We start from the raw sequence: 22,657 nt of genomic DNA, 5'->3' as shown, positions 1-22,657 counted from the left end.
CAATACAGGAACATTAATTGCACACCTAAGGCCTAAGTTTAACTTTCATTCTTTGTTACTATAACTGTTTTCCCCAAAGCTGAATCTGCAACAGGTAGAGGGAGAAAAGCAAAGAAAACTAATAGATAGCACGTCATTTAAAATATGACTCCACAGTGATATCTAGTGGCCCAAAGGAAACTTTCAGATTCTGTTAATAACACTTAAACTTCTGTATACAGCAAAAATCAGTAATATAATAAAAACAAACCAAGTTTTATTTATGGAGGTCAGTTAAGTTCCTTTCACATAACAGATGTCCATTTTGGCCAAAGATAAACATATCAATATGTCAACTATTTACATTTCTTGGGAAGTGGCCAGACAAATGAAATACTTGGCTGGGAGATATCTGATGAAAGACTACAATAGAAAATCTCATATATTTAATTGCATGTTAATAAAAGCTCCATAGGTTTATGCCTGAAAACATTTGCACTGACATGAAAACACAGCCTGATCCCAAATGCAAGTTCTTAGCTAAGATTTAAGGTGTACTGGTCTGTAATGCTATAACTGATGAAAGGCTTTGGCAGAAGTGATAAAATTTAAGGCCAGTCTTTTTTTGCTTGGGGAAAAAGGTTATTTTTCAATTTTCCAATTCTTTCTTTGTTATCTGAAATAGCCAAAGTTCAGGATTTCTTACATGTCTATCTGATGACTTATAGGAAAAGCAATGAAAGGCTAAAGGCAATGCCCAAGTCTTTTCAATACAATTAAAATAAATGGAAATCAACCAAAGGCCATGCCTTTTAAGATAACCAAAGAAAATCTGGAAGAAAAGCTAGAACGTGCAAATGGCATTAAGGCGGCTGTATTTTTGTATGCTACTTTTCCACACCTTCTTTCTGCTTATGGGGATAGAGGAAGAGAAAGCTTGGTTCCAAATAATGAGAATATTCTCTTTGATGTTATTGTGACATTTAAAGCCTGGTTAAAATATATGAAAAATATTTCTTAATGGGCGTTTTCAATTTTTCAAGCAAAGGAAATGACCAAAATGTCCTTGTCAGTGTTACTTTTGGAAATGGCTTTTGACCACTCTCCTAGCTGACTTTGAACTAAGGCAAAATCCCAGCTATTACAACAGTAGAAAGCTGTTACTCTAATAGATTTAAGATGTATTTGCCAGCAACTAAAGTCAGCCATATGTCAATGTTTAAAAAGCCTTTTCCATATTCTCCAATATTTTCTTCACTTACAAAACACTTTTTTTTGTTTTTACTCAGGTTACTACAAGCAGATTCTTTCTGGTTATCAATGTTACAAATTCAAAGACTTCTTTAATCCGTTCCTTATATTTTGGACGATTGGAAAACGACTTATTGAAAGATTCTTAATAACAACCTATAGAAGGGCAAGATCAACTATCACTAATGTCTAATTTGTGTGTGTATGAGTGTGTGGATAGAGATAAAAAGTTAATTTTAGGTTTATATTATCCTCCTTCCAAATAGTCAGGACAGCAGTGCCTACTGCACACTCTTCCTTTTTCCCTTAGAACAAGAACTCTATGAGGTTGCTGGACTGGAAACTATTGATGAAATCTCCTAACAATTTTCCATGGGTGATAATTGACTTACTTATTGAGTTCTTTTTGATAAAACAAATAAATTTATTAAAAGCAACAAAAGTAATAATTTTGAGGCTAAAGTATGGAGGATCAAATTGTATTTTAATAACATGTAAAAAAATGAATAGAATGAGCCAATATGAATATGGAAACAGGATAAAATACAAGAGCTGTACAGGATCAACATGTAAGATGCACTTAGTTTCACTCCCTGTTTTGGGCCACCAAATTAAATCATTACTGCCAAGTTTGAAAGTCAAAGTAATTGTTCAGTATATAAGAAACAGGCCCCTTCAATATCATCTCTAAGCTTGATTGAATATTTTAGAATTTTTCCTCATTCCTGCCCGTGAAAAGCAATTTTCTATCTCAATAGATTCATTACTCCTCTGGCTGAAACAATATACTTGTCACTTTTATTTAAATAGTCCAGATCCTGCAACTTCTTTCAAAGAAGTCTATGGAGATACTCAGTCATCCAGGTCATGGTTGTACCTTTCAATTCTTTCAAAGAAGTTTATTTTTCTTTTTCCAGCTATCTGCCTTGAATAATTATCTTGTTAGTCTTAATACCAATAACCTGGGTTCTGCTTTCTTAAGGGAGGGGTCTAACCTTGAACCCAGAAACCTTACCATACTGAGTTATAATTTCCATCAAGTCTATAACCGACTGTAACGGTTGAGATACTGTCACAACCAAGTCATCAGCAAAAGCTCTCAATCTATAATCATTCTGTTTTATTTTAATTCCCTTTATCATAGAGGACTCTCGAATTTTAATTAATAAAATCTCTAATGTTAAAACAAACAATGGTGATAGGGGGCATCCCTGTCTTGTACCTTTTTCAATTTTAAATAAGACTAAGACATTATCTAAGAATTTATCTATGAGTGAAAGGGATATGTTATCTAAATTAACAGGTTTTGAAACAGTGAAAAAGGTTAAATATTTAGGAGTATATATTGTAGCTTCAAATGTAAAATTGTATAAGAATAATTATGAAACACTATGGTTGAAGGTACAAAGGGATTTAAATAATTGGAAAAAATTACAATTATCATTACTGGGAAGAATTGCAGTTGTTAAAATGAATGTTCTGCCAAAGTTTCTCTTTTTGTTTCAAATGATACCTATATTGAAAAAGGATGCCAACCTTGATCAATGGCAGAAGGGTATTAATAAATTTATTTGGGCGGGGAAAAAACCAAGAGTTAAATTTAAGATTTTACAAGATGCTAGGGAAAGAGGGGGACTCAAGGTGCCGAATTTGAAATTGTATTATGATGCGGTTGCCTTGACGTGGGTTAGTGATTGGCTTAATTTAACTAATAAGAGAATACTTCATCTTGAGGGTTGGGATTTGGTATATGGATGGCATGCATATTTGCTTTACGATAAGAAGGTGGACAGAGCTTTTAAATCCCATATTCTTAGAAGTGCTTTATTGCGTGTCTGGAAAAAGTATTATTATAAGTTAAATTATAAAATACCTATTTGGGGAATTCCTGGACACGCGATAGAGGGCGTATCTATGGGAGTGAGTTTGGATATGGTTTCTTATAAGGAATTACTTAGATTGCAAGGGAATGATTGGCAACTTAAATCATTAGATGAGTTAAGACAAGAAAACATAAGTTACTCTTGGTTTCAATATACCCAATTGAAAGCTAGGTGGAAGTTAGATCAAAAGGTTGGCATCACAATTACAGATCGAAATTTAGTAAAACAAATTAGAGATTTAAATTGTGCACATATAAAGAGGATATATAATGCTTTAATTGAATTGGATTCAGAAATGGAATTAGTTAAAGATTGTATGATAAAGTGAGCACAAAATATTCAGGAACCAATTTCGTTGGACACTTGGGAGATAATTTGGGTCATAAATGTTAAATTTACTCAGGCTCAAAACTTAAGAGAAAATTTTTATAAAATGTTTTATAGATGGCATCTGGATCCCAAGAAGTTGTCTAACATGTATCCTAATTTACAGTCTAAATGTTGGAGATGTGGTAGTTTAGAAGCCACCTATTTTCATACGTGGTGGACTTGTAGAAATATAAAAGCTTTTTGGATTAAAATTTGGTGGAACATTCAAAAGATTTTTAAGAGAAAGATAAAGTTTTCTCCGCAATTGTTTTTATTGGGTATTGTTGTAGATTGTGATGTTAAAGAAACTAATTTGATGTTGAATATGATAACAGCAGCACGGTTACTGGTGGGACAATATTGGAAGAAGGATAGTTTGCCTACTATAGAAGAATGGGTGTTTAAAGTTTCGAATCTTGCAGAAATGTCTAAGATTTCTGCTTACTTGAAAGATCATTCACAGGAAAGATATATTTCAGTTTGGAGGAGATGGATAGATTATATTCAGAATAAATATGGGACTAAAAAGTTCCATTTAGCTTATGAGTAGATTTTAGAGGGATATTGTTATTGGTACTTTGTATGTAGTTATGTTAAAGGGGAGTTAAAGCACATTATGAATTTGGTTAATTGTATCTTATGCATATTTTTTATTTAGAATATGATTATTATAACTATAATCCTGTATTTAGCTCTGGGAAGTGGGCGGGGAAGTGGGCGGGTTTGGGGTGGGGGGGATTTGGGGATATATTGTAAAATCTTGTTTTTGTAAAACTATTTAATAAAAAAAGGGAGGGGTCTAACATTAAAAAAATCAGATAAATTTGTGAAACAGTTTGAATTTCATTTACTGATTTTTTTTTCCAGTTTTATACCACAGCTGTGCTATGGTTTGAATTTGAAAAAGAAAAGATATTTCATAGTGACTGGGAGAGAGAGGAGACCACACCAGTAAATACTTCCTTAAATTAAACATATCTTTTCATGGGATTGAATGAGAGTTCGGAAAAGGGAGACGTTTCTGTAAATCCTACCTCCACATGCTTTCTCTTTGAATTTCAATAATTTTCAGTGCCCTTATTAGAAACCTGTACAGATGTTGCATCTAACACTGATGCTATTATCAGTATTCAGTAGTAGTATCACAACAAAATGCACCTAGACCACAGTGCAAGAAAGGCAGTCTTCTTACGGCCTGCTACCCCCCCCCCAAAAAAATCACTTTTTAAAGATTTGGAGGTTTGTGGATTTTAACTGAGAAATGGTGCCATTACCCTTTAGCACCCATTTTACCCCTTAACACATTTTCCCTTTAAAAATCTCAGCTCCACCATCCTGAGTCACGCCAACTTTAGATCCTGGCTTGGTTCATTTTTAGACTACAGCTTTGAATAAGCTTTTGAACTGCTAGAATTTGAGCATTCCTGTTTTGGATAATAAAAGACAGTACTATGTCTGTCTTTGCATTCAGAGACCCAGTATGTAATTTGAATATTTTTTACAATATAGATTGTCTCATCTTTGAAAATATTGGCTCTCTGCATATAGATAGGTTTCTTTCTGTCTTATACAAAAAGAAAGACTAAGTTTTGTATAAGAATTTCCAAGTTTTTTTCCTTAAAAATATCCATCATAATGTATAGAATTGGCACTATAATGGCACTATAATTAAAAAGTACTGAGCATTTCAAGCATTTCAAAATAATTGATATAAAATTAAAACCCGGAAATAGTTGTTTAATAATTAGCTTCTTCCAAATTTAATTTAGTCACCTGAACTTTTCATTCTAAATATTTTACTGCCAGCAAATTTATAATTTTACAATTTTTTTTACAGAAAAAACAGTCTGCAGTAATCAGCTTAAAATTTTCCAAAATAGAAATACTTGTCACAAATATTTTAAAATGCACTAAAATATTTTTTATAATCCCATGAATTCCTCCTTTTTTTTTTACTAATCCTGTTGAAGGCGATATTTAGAAAGTTGATTAATATTGAAATGAAATATTTGAATGCTGGATTCTTCTCAGCTTTCTGCAGTAAGAGTTCTTCTATACCAGACATGTCAAACTCATGATGTCACGTGACGTCGCACAACGTATCGAGACTGTTTTGCCATTGCCAGAAATGGGGTGGGTGCGGCTTCCACGTGACATGTCCAACCCACGGCCGGCAGTTTGACACCCCTGTCCTATACTATTCTTCTGCAATGAGAGTTTTGTTCCATGAGTTATTCATGCACATGATGGGAGTTAGTTCATTTTCTAATATTACTTAAAAATGAGAATTCTCTTCAAAGCCTTGTTATAGTATTGCAATTATTTTTAATCCTTAAATCTAACATTAGAATTTGCTTTATATCAAATAATATCTAACTGAAATTATAAGTTTTGTCCTGTAGTCAAGCAACCTGCCAGCACATTGTTAATATCAATAATATATTGAGATAGTTCTTCTCAAACCATGATTCAAGCTAATCAAATACAGGAAAGTCACACAAAAAGGAGCTAGGTAGATTAATAATCTGAATAGTGTAAGAGTGAGGTAAAAGAAAACACAATTATGCTTTCAAGATTCTGTTATTATAGCCTATAGCAATAAAGTATAATTCCAATTAATTAATGTACAAACTGATGCAGCTGATTTAAATGTTCTCACTCATGGACTGGGGACAAGATGACGGCACCATAATAGGGACAAGGAAGAAAAAAAATGCTGGCAGGTTAGATACAATTGGAAAGATTCTTAACGTCCAGTCGTGTAGATGAGGTGCAGAAGGCTTTCCAGTGAAAAAACAACATTACCAAAAAGAGCAGGACCAAATGTTTTTGACCAATTTTTCTTTAGATTTGGCAGACTTGGGGGGCATTAAGAGAGGGATGTTTTAGTTTATGGATTCTGTATGCTCCTATTCTTACCTTTATATACCATATATCATGAAATTTTCCCCATTGCTTATTTTTATTTATTTATTTATATCCCACCTTCATTATTTTTTACAAATAACTGAAGGCAGTGAACATGTCCAACCTACCTTCCTCATCCAGTTTTCCTCACAGAAATAACCCTTTGAGTTGAGCTGGGCTGAGAGAGACTGACTTTGGCTTTCTTGGCTAAGGTGGGACTTGAACTCATGGTCTCTCACTTTCTAGCCTGGTGTGTTGACCACTAGACCGAATTGGTCTAATGATTTTATCTCATTGTCCTGCTCTTCCCAAGGTCACAGAGACCATCACAGCTTCCAAAGAGACCACCATAATTTTTATTTTCCTATTAAAAAATGAAACTTTAGAAAGAAGAGAGAAAAGCAGACTAGTTGTAGTTACATAAATAATGTTGTGGTTGCCAGAAAACACAGTGCATGTTGACTTTTTGACGCCACTATAATATTGGAGAAACCTGGATGACCTCATCAACTCTGATCTCCAGAGTTTAAAAGACAATTTCACAGCTGGAATCCTTACTTGGCTGAAACAATACCCTTTATCTCCAGATATGACTTTCCATTGTCAAAATATAAAACTGTTTGCCATGTTACACATTGTTTAAAAAGAAAGAAAAGGTTTTTTGAGATTCACAGCCATCTTTAATGAGGGAGGGAGGGAGGGAGGGAGGGAGGGAGGGAGGGAGGGAGGAAGGAAGGAAGGAAGGAAGGAAGGAAGGAAGGAAGGAAGGAAGGAAGGAAGGAAGGAAGGAAGGAAGGAAAGGTTGTAGACCAACATTTAAGACACCATTTAAATTTAGTTAAAGGTAAATATCATCACTCTTAGATTTAACTGAAGAGCAGTTCTTTATTTTTCAATTGGGTTTGTTTTACCTGTATTAGACTGTATCCTATATATAATGTTAAAAATTACAAGATTTGTTGAATAAAAATAAAATATGAAAAGATAGAAATAAAGATATTAGTGTGCCTTACTAACAATAATGTGAATTTGGCTTACTTTCCAAGTGTCAGATTTCTGATTTTGTTCCTAACCTGTTCAAACCGTAAACCTTGTATTGAAATTTTGCAGCACATTGCAAAACAATATCCACAATTAAAATGTGATTGCACTAGTTCAGCTCACGAACAAGTCACAACTGCTTAAGCTTATCTCCATTGTTAAAAAGCATAGTTAATGCTGCTATATAAATGCATTTGAGAAATGAATGTCACTTTAATTTCTGAAGAATAAAAGCTAAAATTCTTAGATGTTATATTAACATTATAATATAGTATAATATAGCATAATATAGTATAATAATATATCTATGCTTATATGTTATATTAGATATTATTTTCTTAGTTGCCATTATCCAAACAGAACAATTCCTTGTTTGCAGACTAGATCTTTTTGTATACTCTCACAGTCATAGTCAGCTTAATTTTCGTTAAAGATTTAAATGGCATGGGCTATTATATTTAGAATATAATTATAAACATATTTATAATACAATGTTTATATTTCAAACTAAGTATATATTTTTTTAAAAAGCAGTTGATCACTTCCCAGGTCAGCAGTATTCAACTGATTATGTCAAGTACTCTGTCAGGTAACATTTTCCAGTTAATGCAGTTGTCTGTCTTGTGTTTGTGTGTGCATGCCTATATCTATGTCTCTGTGTGTATATATGTATGTATATATGTATATGTATGTTTGTATATGTGTGTGTATATATGCATACATACATGCAAATATTTGGATTCAAAGGAAAAAAATAATTCAGAGTTCACATAAGCAAAGTGATGGCAGTTCCTTAAAGTATTTGCACATAATCCCAGAAAAAATATTTCATTTAAGAAAGTGCTAGCAGATATAATGTGCATATCCTTGTGAGCACTGGATCACTTTTTCCCTTTTGAATCCAGATAGCTGCACAGGTAAAATATTTTTTGTTTTTATGTATACTGACCAGTTAAAAGTTTGAATTTAATCTTTAATGGGCCTGCACTATGAGCATTAGACTAAAATATTAACTATTTAAATATTATTAAATATTAATTGATGCTTTTTTTCTATTCATTATTACATGTAGGTGAACTGGAAATAAACTGAAATGTATTATGTAATATTCAAGATAGTACCTATAAAGTGTTCTTCTTACCCGCTCAGTTGCTTGGCTTACATTCTCCAATTCATCAATACTGTCCATTAATATTTCTGTCCCAGGCTCTGATACTGTTCAAAACAGGGAAAGAAGAATATCAAACTAGGAGAACAAGTAACATCAACCCAATAATCTGTTAGCTTTTTAAAAAGTTACTATGGATAATGTTAGATGTTAATTCACGGAGGTAGGACCCTTGGTGGTGCAGTGGTTAAAATGCAGTATTTCAGGCAAATTCTGCCCACAGTCTGGAGTTCAATCCTGCAGGGGCTCAAGGTTGACTCACCTTCCATCCTTCAGATTGTTGGGAGAAATATGCTGACTCTATAAACCACTTAGAGAGGGCTGTAAGGCACTATGGGGCAGTAAATAAGTCCAAATACTATTGTTATTGCTATTATGTGGGATGATGTTTTTGCTTTAACCAGAGAAAAACAAGATTCCAACTAAGACAAATCCAACTCAACTTCAGCTTTCAAGCTGAAAATGTAAGATGACCTCATTGTATAAAAAGAACTAGGAAAGTCATTTTATATAACCTTTTTTATATAAAATCCATTTATTTGAAATTAAAACCCATATTGTCATCCTCACCAGTTTTATCCATTGTACATGGTTTGCATTTTTCATTTATTTTCAGCACCTAGAATTTAATTATTTCCAAGCATTGATTCATAACATTTTTCTTGAACTCCTCAGGTAAAGGAGGGGTACAAAGGTAACAACTAAATAAATAAAGCAATCCAAAAAATTACCAACAGACTCTGGTCCTTCTTGCTCAAATGTATGAGAGACAACAGGCAGATCTTCTGCATTTTCTATCAGAGTATCTCCTTGCAATCTAGGTGATTAAAAACAGAAACATGGCACTGCTATTAGAGAGACTTTCTATATGCAAATATCATGCAAATCTGAGTTTAATGATGCCTTTATTTATTCCCCTGATTCTACAGGTCTTTTGTATATTGAGCTACTTAATTGGCTTAGTTCAAGCTCTAGAGAAAATTGTGTGTGTAATTGTGGAGCATACAGTACCTCATGAAATCAAAGTGCCCTATACTTTGTTATTATTCTCTTATGTGCTTTTGAATTTCTCTTAGCGATAAATCTGCCTGCGAAGTGGCCTTTCAGGGAAAAATATTCTTCTATAAAAATTAAACTCAGGAAGGGAAGAAGAAGGAGAAAAGAAATAAGAGCTAGCTGCTACTTTTAGCATTCCTCATTGGCCAGTTCAAACAAACGCATATGAAATGATGTTTATATTCATTAAATGTTTCATTAAAGTAGATAGGCATACTTCCCATAGGATATGGCTTCTCTAATGCTCCAAGGAAATATGCTTTTTTTAAAGTTTTCCCTCACTTTAGCACCCAAACTGCTATCATATCTCCATTATTCCTGCTTGAACTTAGGCTTTCTCACATCAACACTTCATATCAGAGACTGAGGGAGAAGATCCAATGCCTGCCTGAAAACCCCCATCCCCCTCAGGCTGAGTGTTTACTCTTTGGGACTATATAAAGCACAACATCTGTTTTACAGCTTTAAGCCTCTGCCCACTGCCTACTTCCCTTCTCCCCAAAAGAACAAAAGTCAAAGTTAAACATTTCTATTAATGTTTATCATTGGACACGTGACTGTGCAACTCTAAGCAAAAGTTGACTACCTTAATTTTCATAACCAAAAACATAATAATTAAGCTTCTTAAGATTAAAAATACCTTATACTGGACTTAACATAAACGTCTTTGAACTATTTTAAAACATTTCATAAAACTGAAAGCTAGGTGTATCTTAGAAATCACCTAGGCTAGTGTATATCCTGCATTATTAGTAAGTGCAGCAAATCAAAATATTCAGAAACAAAAGTGAATACTTAACTTTTGAAAAATCCAGCTTTTTGCCATTTTGGTTCATCATTAGGTCTAATTTGATTTTAGTTAATTTTCTCTTGTTTCAAATCTGATTTTGGTCATACATCAAACATTTTAGAATTGCAACTCTGGGGTCCCTTAATCTTGAAAAAGGACAATTGCAGGTTCTGTTATATTCCCTCTTATATGCATTTAAAATTTTCAGATATGCCAGTCTCTAATGTGTGGGGTCAGCTTTAGGCTAAGGCCAATACTGCCAAAGCTTAAGGGGACCAGAACAAAAATGGCTCATTTTTAAATTTAGCGTCCTAACACATAAAGTATAAATATTTTTCTATTCGTAAAACATTAAATCAGTAATCCTAAAAATACAAAACTTCACATCAACAGGAAGTGATGCCATTAATTAATATGGCCTGGACTACCATATATTTTGAGCCTGGCACCACTGATATGCAATTTTAGGTATAATTTCTCTGGCAACTAAAAGTACCAATTATCTGTAGAAAAATAAGAAAAATTAAAATTATGAATATATACCAAGAGATTTCTTTACAGTATGAATATTATGGTATCTAACAGTACAATCTGTACTTAAAAAAATTAAATCCACAGTACAAACTCTATTTTAAAAAAATCAAATCCAAAATCAAAACAAAACAAATACAATCCATTAGTTTTTGTTGTTAAAAAAGACACAAATACAGAATTCTAAAATTTCAAAATACTAAACTGAAGGCACAGAAAAACAAATTTAAGACAATTTTTATACCAGGTAAGAACAACTTTAAAATTTTTGGTGGGTGGGGTATGATCAGTATACCCACGTTAAGTCAACCAAGCAATGCTGCCAAGGGGGTTTTCAATGCCTAAAAACAGTGAAGTGTGGATGGGAAAGGACAGATTTCAGCTCAACCTTGACAAAATTAATGTCTAAGATTTTAAGGCCTCTCAACTTTGGAGATTTTTCAACTTTAAGTCTGTAAAGCAGGTACATTTCTCCAGTCAGAGTACACAATCTAGGTGTCCTCATGGACTCACACATAGCTCTTGCTTGAAGAGCAGAGACAGCCACAGGTAGAGGGCCTTTGCACAGGTTCATCTTGGCAATCAATTCTGCTTATTCCTGGACTAGGAAGCCTTCAATAAAGTGATGTATACTTTAATCACCTCCCTGTGTATTACTATAACAGAGTCCACATGGGTCTGTCCTTTGAAAAGCATTCATAAGTTGCAGCCGATCCAGAATGCAGAAACACAGGAAGTTTTGACATTTCTCACTATGTACATATAACAATGCTGCTCTATGAGCTGTAGGGGCTTCCCAGTAATTTTCAGGGATTCAAGGATTTAGATACCTGCTAGGAATTATTTAACTTTAATTTTTTACAAAATATATTTTACAAACACAAAACTGTTCATTGTTGGTTAAAAACAAGCAAAAAATGTTCTGATTCACTTTTAAATTTAAATTACTTTTAAATTAATTGTGGTATATAGATTCAACCTGCTTCTGCAGTAAACAAATAACTCTAGACTATTTACCATGGTCTTCCAAGCAAGATCAGTATGCCCTTATTAGAGATTGCATGAGACAGATTCTGTTCCATCTATTGCACTTTAAGACATCATTTAAAATATATAGACCTTTTTTCTGTGGTTGTTTATCCTTTTACAAAACAGCTAACATTAGTATTAGATTAGCACTAGTATACAATGCTTTAAAAATGTTAAATGTTGTAATCCTTTCCTAATATAAACAATATTATACAGATAGTCCTTGACGTACAACCACAATTAAGCCCAAAATTTCTGTTGCTAAGCTAGATGTTTATTAAGTGAGTTTTGTCCCATTTTACTAACTTTCTTGCTGTAGTTGTTACGTGAATCACTGCAGTTGTTAAGTTAGCAATATGGTTGTTAACTGAATCTGGCTTTCCCACTGACTTTGTCAGAAGGCCGCAAAAAGTGATCCCATTATCCCAGGAGTCTGCAGCTGTTATAAATATGAGTCAGTTGCCAAGCGTATGCATTTTGATCACTTGACCATAAGGATGCCACAATGGTTGTAAGTGTGAAAAACGGTCATAAGTCACTTTTTAAAGTGTTGTTGTAACTTCAACAGGTCATTAAATGAACTATTGTAAGGCGAGGACAATCTCTATACTACAAGCTTCATATATGTGTGTGTGTTTTCTATAGACTACTGCAATATGCTGTAACATAAGACTAATTCTGAACATCTCTCAGACTGTAAGACTGGTCCAAAATGTGTGACCCACCTGCTGGTTGATACCTGTCAGCAGCATGTAACACCTGTTATGGGCCACCAGTAATCACCAATATATCTCTGGTTGCAATTCAAAGAGGTCTGGTGTCTAGATACTCACAAAACCAGCTTCTCTAACCCAAATGCTTATCCAGAAAAAGCTGGGCTCCCCACTTCCAGGATGTGTGAAAAATTAAAGTTCATAAGCATTAAAAATTAAATTGGCTCTTTCCTTGATATCATTCCATAATATGATAAAGATATTATTGCCCTGTACACTGCCCTGAGTCCTTCGGGAGAAGGGCGGTATAGAAATTAAATAATAATAATAATAATAATAATAATTATTATTATTATTATTATTGTTGTTGTTGTTGTTGTTGTTGTTGTTGTTGTTGTTGTTCTGGAAGGCAAAGTGACCCTCTGTGTAGCTTATCTTTGACACTGATTTCTCCCTCCCCCATCCCCTCATTTCCATTTTTATCCCATACACACACACACACACACACACACACACACACACACACACACATATATATATATATATATATATATATATATATATATATGTAGATCTAGAGTCTCGGGTTTCTTCCCGCGTTCCTTTCATCTTCAGAAAGTTGTGGCGACGTTTCGACGAAATCCCATCCGTCATCATCAGGCCGGAGTGTTCCTCCTGCTGCTTCCAGGAGCAATGCGTGGTCTGGCTGTTCCTTTCCTTCCAACTGCCGGTGGGGCTGTGTTCTGACTGGGTGGAGGCGTGGCTGCTTTCTGATTGGGTGGGGGTGTCCTCCGATTGGGTGGAGGCGTGGTTGTCTTCTGATTGAGTGGAGGCGTGGCTGTCTTCTGATTGGGTGGATGCGTGGTTGTCTTCTGATTGGTTGGAGGCGTGGCTGTCTTCTGATTGGGTGGGGTGTGTTCTGAATGGGTGGGGTTTTTTGTTGTGTTGTAATATCCTGAGTGTTGTGATTTGGTGTCCTGAGGAGTGGGCTGTGTAGTGGCCTCCAGAGCTTTGGTTTGGCTCCGAGTTCGAGGACCTGCTATGTATCTCTGGTATGGGTCAGTCAGGTTCGTGTGTGCGTTCTTCTGCTTGGGTGATGGCACTTTTGCTTGACTTGTTCTGTCTTCTGTGTGGGGGAGTTTTTGTTCTGGGTGTGGATGAGTCTTGCTGGGGCTGGTGGCATTTGGGGTTGTTTGTTGGTTTTTTAAATCCTTGTTTGCTGAAATTCGTTTCTCTATCAATGCTGGTTTCCAAATGTCATGTAGGCGGGAGGTGTCGTCTCGCTTGTTCATACTGTCTGGGTGTTTTTCTATTTCAATGGCTTCTCTGATTATTCTGCTATTGAGATGTTCTATTTTGGCGATTGTTTTTGTACCTTCAAAATTGATGTTGTGTCCCGTAGTGTTTATGTGTTGTACTAGTGAAGATGTGTGATCTTTCTTCTGTACTGAGTTCTTATGTTCTTCTACACGTACCTCTATTCTTCTGTTAGTCTGTCCGATGTATGTTGCTGGACAGGAGGCGCATGGGATTTGGTATATGCCCTGGTTTTCCAGTTCTATTTTGTCTTTGGGATTTCTCAGGATGGTTGATATCTTTCTGTCAGTGTTAAATGCGGTTTTGATGTTATGTTTGCGTAGTACTTTACTGATTTTGTCTACGCAAACATAACATCAAAACCGCATTTAACACTGACAGAAAGATATCAACCATCCTGAGAAATCCCAAAGACAAAATAGAACTGGAAAACCAGGGCATATACCAAATCCCATGCGCCTCCTGTCCAGCAACATACATCGGACAGACTAACAGAAGAATAGAGGTACGTGTAGAAGAACATAAGAACTCAGTACAGAAGAAAGATCACACATCTTCACTAGTACAACACATAAACACTACGGGACACAACATCAATTTTGAAGGTACAAAAACAATCGCCAAAATAGAACATCTCAATAGCAGAATAATCAGAGAAGCCATTGAAATAGAAAAACACCCAGACAGTATGAACAAGCGAGACGACACCTCCCGCCTACATGACATTTGGAAACCAGCATTGATAGAGAAACGAATTTCAGCAAACAAGGATTTAAAAAACCAACAAACAACCCCAAATGCCACCAGCCCCAGCAAGACTCATCCACACCCAGAACAAAAACTCCCCCACACAGAAGACAGAACAAGTCAAGCAAAAGTGCCATCACCCAAGCAGAAGAACGCACACACGAACCTGACTGACCCATACCAGAGATACATAGCAGGTCCTCGAACTCGGAGCCAAACCAAAGCTCTGGAGGCCACTACACAGCCCACTCCTCAGGACACCAAATCACAACACTCAGGATATTACAACACAACAAAAAACCCCACCCATTCAGAACACACCCCACCCAATCAGAAGACAGCCACGCCTCCAACCAATCAGAAGACAACCACGCATCCACCCAATCAGAAGACAGCCACGCCTCCACTCAATCAGAAGACAACCACGCCTCCACCCAATCGGAGGACACCCCCACCCAATCAGAAAGCAGCCACGCCTCCACCCAGTCAGAACACAGCCCCACCGGCAGTTGGAAGGAAAGGAACAGCCAGACCACGCATTGCTCCTGGAAGCAGCAGGAGGAACACTCCGGCCTGATGATGACGGATGGGATTTCGTCGAAACGTCGCCACAACTTTCTGAAGATGAAAGGAACGCGGGAAGAAACCCGAGACTCTAGATCTACACATACAGACACCCGCGAGAATCTACGAAAACAATATATATATATATATATATATATATATATATATATATATATATATATATATATATATATGTGTAAATTACTAACAAAGAATTAAAGGGAAACTGAAATGCATTTCTGACTCATTAGTCATCATCAGCCAGCCATATGCATTTCAGTTTCCCTTTAATTCTTTGTTAGTAATTTACACAAATATAGGAATTGTCCGGTGTGACTACTGCCTGTTCGATAGCCTTCAAGATAGGCTGAAAACAGGAAATAAAGATTTGCCCCATGTTTGGGGCCTAGCAAGGTAATCTAAAGAGTTAACATTTGAAACATATATATATATATATATCTCCAAATCAAGGAGGTGAAAGGTACTTGATACCCACAGCAACAACCCAGTGAGGTAGGTTGGGTTGAGACAAAATGACTGATCCAGTCACCCAGCTGGCTTTCATGCCTAAGGAGCCTGGAACTCACCATATCCTGATTTCTTCACAACTTAAGATTTTCAAACAAAATTAATAATGGTTAGTAGTAGAACCTGATTCCAGTAAGATATAATGAATATTGGAAATAAAAGAACTATTGATTTGAAGGCAGTGTTTAAAAAAATGTTGAAGGTTGCCCTGTTCATTTGGTTTCTAACTTTTTTCCCCATGGAGTAATTTCATGTTTACAGGATGGACATAGCCTTTCCTCCCTTCCTTTCTCTTTCTCTCATTTTTCGGAACACTTGCTCTTTTGTACTATAAATGAGTTTACTTATTCCCTTCGCAAGATAATCAAGATTTCTCTGGGATTCTTTTTCCCCCCAAAGCTGAAATTCCTGCCAATAACAGGAAGCTATTTTTTTACATGATAGAAAAAAACAATATATAAAATCTTGGTGTTAAATTATATATGGTCAGGTTTTGCGAAAGTATTAAATAATTATAACTCTTTTCAGAATATTTTTTACCATAAGAAAATATATATCCAAGTTATAGGGTTTGCATAATACACAATAGTTATTATTATTATTAGAGTATGGCATTATTACATTAGCCAGGAGACCACAATGGTACTGCAGCGTAGTAGTTTGGCTGTCAATTTACCAATTCTGTGGTGGGACATGGTTGTGCGCTTCCCAAGGTGCGCCACAGAAGGACAAGCTGGCTTTGCACCAGAAAGAAGGACCAGGGGCTCTTCTTGCAGGTTCAAGGCAATTTCATGTGATGGTGGTAACTTGATAAAATCCTTGGTTTGAACTTGGTTCACAACTCTTGAAAGTATACAGAGTCAAGGGATGGAGGCATTGCTTTTTTTTGTAGCTGTGCTGGCCCTTTCATCTGACTTTGCATTGGAAGTTAGACAAGCCCTTACTTTAATCATCTTCCAATAGCAACTGAAGTCAGAGCTCTTCCAGTACGTGGGTGTATGGAGCTTCATGCTTGCTTTTGGGTTTGCTTGGCTGGGTTGTTTTTTGAATTTGGGATTCGTGTGTTTTACTGTTAGCATTCTGGGTGATGTAATGTTTGTATCAAGGTCAAGTGTGGTAAGAGAGCCAGTTTGGTATAGTGGTGAAGATGCTGGGTTAGAAACTGATCTAGCTGATCTGATCTATTGAAAGGTTACTATTTAAAATCTCGCTGATTTTTTTGTTTTTCAGAAAAAAAAGTCAAACTGGATTTTTAGATTTACCTCTGGAAAATAATTTGTCAAAACAAGTTATTCTTGTAAATTTGTCTTCTAATAGTTTGAAACAAAATCTGCAAGGAGATAGATATATAACATACATTATAAAAGTGATGGACAGGTATTTTTCATTTCCCTTATGCTGAGAGCAATTCTTTATGAAAATCTCTAGAATGTTTTAAAACTGGGGATGCTTTGATTATCACATTAACATTTTAATGTGTTATTTTTGGACTGATTCAGTGGGGAAATGGGGTCAGCTAGGGAAATTCCAGGTCCCGTGAGATTTTTTTTTTTATTGAAAAGTTTTAACATACAATTTTCCTTTAAAAATCCCCCTTCCCCCTCCCTCCTCCCCCCTACCTCCCCCCTCCCCCCTTCCCCCCCCCGACTTCCCAGAGCTAAATACAAGGTATATATATAAAAAGCAATCATAAACAATCATGTACTAACAACTATAAACTCTAAAATCCATCACTCACAGGTCCCGTGAGATTTTGTTTAAGCTGCAAATAAATCTTCTCTCCTATTTGTCCATGATAAAACTAGGAGTTTGGAGATAATTAGACTCAGACACTTCTTTCACAAGAGAAATTCACAGGGTGTTCACCATGAAAATGGCTGAGCAGCATGGGATTCAAAATTACTGTTTCTAGTTCACTGTATATATTTACTATTTAGCCATCATTTAAACAAGAGTACTGAAGTTAAAAACACTTAAACGCATGTAAACAAATAGTTTATACTATACAATTACTTATCTTGCCCTAACTATGTTTCTGAGAAAAATGTTCACTAAATTCAAAGATACCAAACTGAGATCAGGAAAGCTAGTCCTGTGCTTATACAGATAAATGCCCTTCTGAGCATATAAGAGAAGTGATTTCTACTTTTTGCTTCATAATTCACTCATTCAAAAATGCCTCCACTTTTTAAGAGATTTTTCTCTATTCCCAATAATGATTGATGTGATATTTAATAATATATTATGAAGAGAACATATAAATGAGCTCAAGTGAAGTGGCAATTAAAGGTTTATTACAAACATTGCAAAGGAAAGAATAAACATACACAAAATCTATGGGATTGGATCTATCATATTTCTATAATATGTTTTAGTAATAATACTCTGTACTTCTCTGTAGACCAAATATTTCTAGAGCTAATCAACATGCAATGCTTATAAACTGTCTGTCTGCCATTCTTTTTTATTCATTTAATCTACTGAAAATCTGAAACAGAAACATCTTCTGGCAATAGAAATCATTTCTCTGAAACCTAATATTGCTTGTAGACCCAGCTGTAGGGGCTGGATCATTTGAGAACTGAGAAAACTGTATTGAACCTTTGCTCCCTTAAAGCTCAGAGTTATCAGGACCAGTAAAAACTTGCACTTGCGTGAGTCTGCTTTGACAATCATTTCCGGAAACAGAATCCATTTTTTCTACCTCCAAACTGTTTTAGAAATTAGGCAACAGAGGGACTTGAAAAAAAGATTATTTACAGAAAAAACTTGTAGATACATCATTTCAAGTAATTTGGATCTAAATGTATTTTAAACTTTGCTACTTGCCTAATATTTAATAGAGTAGAAATATTTTTCCCAAAGAAGTAAATATACAAATATAACACTAATTATAAATGTGAGGTCATACATCTTACATGACTTATAATATATCTAAGTTCATTGGTACTGTTGTTTATATTTTTTCCAAAAATGTCTTTTAATTAAAATATTGGACAATCACTTAAATATGAGCCAACAGTATGCTACAGCTGCCAAAAAAGCCAACACACTGATAGGCTGCGTTAACAGAAGGATAGAATTAAGATCATGTGAAGTGTTAATACCACTTTATAATACCTTGGTAAGACCACACTTGGAATATTGCATCCAGTTTTGGTCACCATGATGTAAAAAAGATGTTGAGATTCCAGAAAGAGTACAGAGAAGAGCAACAAAGATGATTAGGGGACTGGAGGCTAAAACATATAATGAACGGTTGCTGGAATTGGGTATGTCCAGTTTAATGAAGAGAAGGACTAGGGGTGACATAATAGCACTGTTCCAATATTTCAGGGGTTGCCAGAAAGAAGAGGGAGTCAAGCTATTCTCCAAAGCACCTGAAGGCAAGACAAGAAGCAACGGATGGAAACTAATCAAAAAGAGAAGCAACCTAGAAATTTCCTGTTAGAACAATTCATCAGTGGAACAACTTGCCTCCAGAAGTTGTGAATGTTCCAACTCTCAAAGTTTTTAAGAAGAGACTGGACAAGCATTTGTCTGAAATGGTATAGGGTTTCCTGCCTGAGCAGGGGGTTGGACTAGAAGACCTCCAAGGTCCCTTCCAAATTATTATTATTATTATTATTATTATTATTATTATTATTATTATTATTATTATTATTATTATCATATATAGAACAATCTTTCTGTTATTACTAATTGGAATTGATAATTTAGCTTTGTTTGTGAAATGGAAATGATATAGGAGAGCACCAAGTTGTCAAAAAAGTGTACACTAACCTCTTTAACAATTACTTTGTAATATTTGTATCACATTGACAGGAAATAACAAGAAGTTGGTAAAGACTACTTACCATTACCCTGTAATGTTTTTATCATTTCCACCACTTACCAACAGAGTTGGCTAATACTGCTGATGAAAAGCCCTGCTTGAAAATGAAGTTTGGAAAAAAGAAATCAAAGGATGTGTAATGTTACCTTTTCAATTGATTTTGGTGCTCCAAATTTTGGCTGTCACACTACATATGGAAAAAATGAGTTCCAGCTGCCAAAGCCAGGAGAGTTTCATTCTGATTTGATCTTTCCAAAGATTTAGGATTATGCAGTATTTATAAAGCAACTTCAGGAACTCCCAGAAGATATCCATGCAACCAAATCTTCATTTACACAGGTGTATTTCTGAGCCTGCATATACTTTAGATCATCCTCAAACAGCTATGGAATGCAAACTAATCCAAGTTAAAGGCCGAAAAATGAAAATAATTCCAAGCTATGATGTAAGGTTGTCTTGTAACAATTTGCTATGCTTTTACTGTTAATGTTGTAAAAACAAGGCCACCAATTCTATCTCTATCTTAAATACAGGTAGTCTTCATTTAGCAACTAGCAATTCAGAGAGTAAGCAAAGTGGTTGGTAAGTGGCTTTGCTCACAATTTACACAGGAAAAAGCATACAATGTGACTGCAATGGCAAACACCTGACTGAAAGAGAGAGAGAGGTGATATAAAGGTTGTACATACGGGTATTGGTTGTAAAACTACTTTTTCATCACCATCATGACTGCAAACGGTTGCTAAGTGAGGACTACCTGTACATTCAACAGCAATAGTAGGAAACGGTAGCAATAGTATGAAAAGTAAAACACATTATTCCAAATGACTTCATCTCATTCAGATTAAAGCTCCTCCTTCTAAACCTTCTGTATCCTCACATCCAATGAAGCTTCAAATAAATGGATAGTTTCTGTACCTATACGAGGTGAGCAGCATATAAGTTCAATAAAGAAGAAGAATAGCTAAGATAAAAGTGAATCTTTCTCTTTTCCAAACCCAGCAGGTAGTGCTGTAAATGCCTGACTAATATTTACCTGGCACATCTTGCACAGATGTTCAGGGTGACTTTGGCTTGTGGTTCAGCTGTATGTGAACTTCGAGTTTGGTTAAATTTGCTTCCAGTAGACACCATACTGGTTACTCCTTCCATTCTTAAATCATCAAGATCTTCTGTAAAGGAAATGTTTTTTAAAATAAAAGTAAAGTTAAGCACTTAAATAATATAATATAAATAATATATAATATAAATAATAATAATATAAATAATATAATCCAATATAATCATTATAAAAGAAGAAATTGCTGACTGGGTGTTTCCTGATTGCCACAGACTATGCTTCTGAATGACATTGGTTGCCCACTGAATGTGATCTGACAGTTGCTTCCTGCTGACCTTGATGAACAAGGAAGAATGCAAGAAAGTCAGATTCTGGAGAGCAAGTAAACAATGCAGTTTGGGAGGGAAGGTCAGGGGAGCATTTGAAGATCCTTCATTTAGGTAACCTTCCCATTCTTCTTAGGATTGCAAAAATAATGTGGAATAAAGACAACCAAGGAATTCTCATCCTTCAAGTAGCCCAGTTTGTAGTGTGTGTGTAGACAAGATAAACATCAAGCTCAGTTAAGAGAATAAACTTCCATAGATCCAATTAGATTTTAACCACTTGAGATTAAAGAAGCAACAAGAGATTGATCTTTAAGTCTAGAGACAAAAAACTACAAGAAGCATTTTAAAAAGCATTTTTCTGCTTGTGAAATGATGGATAGAATATGAACAATATCAAAATAGTAATTTCTCTTTAATTTGGACAAAAAGAACTCTGTGTATACTCAAACGAAATTCACAATTACAGCAAATAATCAGAGATGCATAGGCTAATAAGAAATTCCATTTAAGTATTTGGAGGCTGATGCTTGATTAAGAAATTAGCTGTTTGATCAGCCCTCTTAAAATAGGCTTTGGTAATATATATCTTTATGAATTTTTTATGAGTTCAATTTGCATAATTTATTTAAAATGCTCTATGGATTTATATATTCTTATAATGTAGGCTAAGATTTAAAACATAAAATTCTGTACCTTTTCGTTTGCGCTGCCAATTCTTCAAAACATAATAAGAAACTATTTCTGATATGGAAGCTTTATGTGGAGAATATATTATCTTCACTCAGCAAATTTAATTTAATTTAATTTAGTAATATTTCTATACCGCCCTTCTCCCTGAGGACTCAGGGCGGTTCACAGGGCAAAAATAGAATACGAAATACAAACATTAAAAAGAAATTAAATAATTGCCCAAATTTAAAACAATTACTATTCAATTATAAAACCCCAAAGTTAAAATTAAGAATACAAAAAATAAAAAACCCCACCAATCCCCATCAGGCTAGGCCGGCTTGTACAAACAAAAACGTCTTGAGATCGCGACGAAAGGAGTGAAGATCGGGCGCCATCCGGAGCTCTACCGGTAACTGATTCCACAGCTCCGGAGCGCCCACAGAGAAGGATCTCCCCCTGGGGGCCACCAATCGACATTCTCTGATCGGTGGCACCCTGAGGAGGCCCTCTCTGTGGGAACGCACAGGGCGCAGGGAGCTTGATGCCGGCAGCAGATGTTCCCTGAGGTACTCCGGCCCCATGCCATGGAGAGCTTTGAACACCATTACTAGTACCTTGAATCTCACCCGGAAGGCAACTGGTAACCAATGCAGCTCACAGAGCAAAGGTGTAACGTGGGAGTATCGGGAGACTCCCAACACAACTCTTGCGGCTGCATTCTGTACCAGTTGGAGCTTCCGGGTGGTCCTCAAGGGCAGCCCCATGTAGAGAGTGTTGCAGTAGTCCAGCCGAGAGGCCACGAGCGCATGAGTGACCGTGCATAAATCATCCCGGCTTAGATAGGGCCACAACTGGCGCACCAGGCGAACCTGGGCGAAAGCCCCCCTA

The 22,657-nt window shown here is 35.6% G+C and overlaps 1 protein-coding gene across 1 annotated transcript in view; it reads right to left on the bottom strand.

The window, feature by feature from the left end:
• LOC310638961 (uncharacterized protein C8orf34 homolog) overlaps positions 1–22,657 on the bottom strand; it is a gene marked incomplete at its 3' end in the record, with an annotated part of 92,737 nt that overhangs the window by 26,500 nt on the left and 43,580 nt on the right. Inside the window, exons 8-10 of the mRNA XM_083360322.1 lie at positions 20,745–20,880; positions 9,330–9,415; positions 8,572–8,645 (exon numbers count right to left, since the gene is read on the bottom strand). Of these exons, the coding sequence (XP_083216448.1) occupies positions 8,572–8,645; positions 9,330–9,415; positions 20,745–20,880 (296 nt within the window). The remainder of the gene's footprint in view (positions 1–8,571; positions 8,646–9,329; positions 9,416–20,744; positions 20,881–22,657) is intronic.

This window comes from Vipera ursinii (genome assembly GCF_947247035.1).
Source record: "Vipera ursinii genome assembly, chromosome: 3".
Taxonomy (NCBI): Eukaryota; Metazoa; Chordata; class Lepidosauria; order Squamata; family Viperidae; genus Vipera; species Vipera ursinii.
The sequence above is the reverse complement of the archived record's forward strand: the minus strand, read 5'-3'. Positions and strand labels throughout refer to the sequence as shown.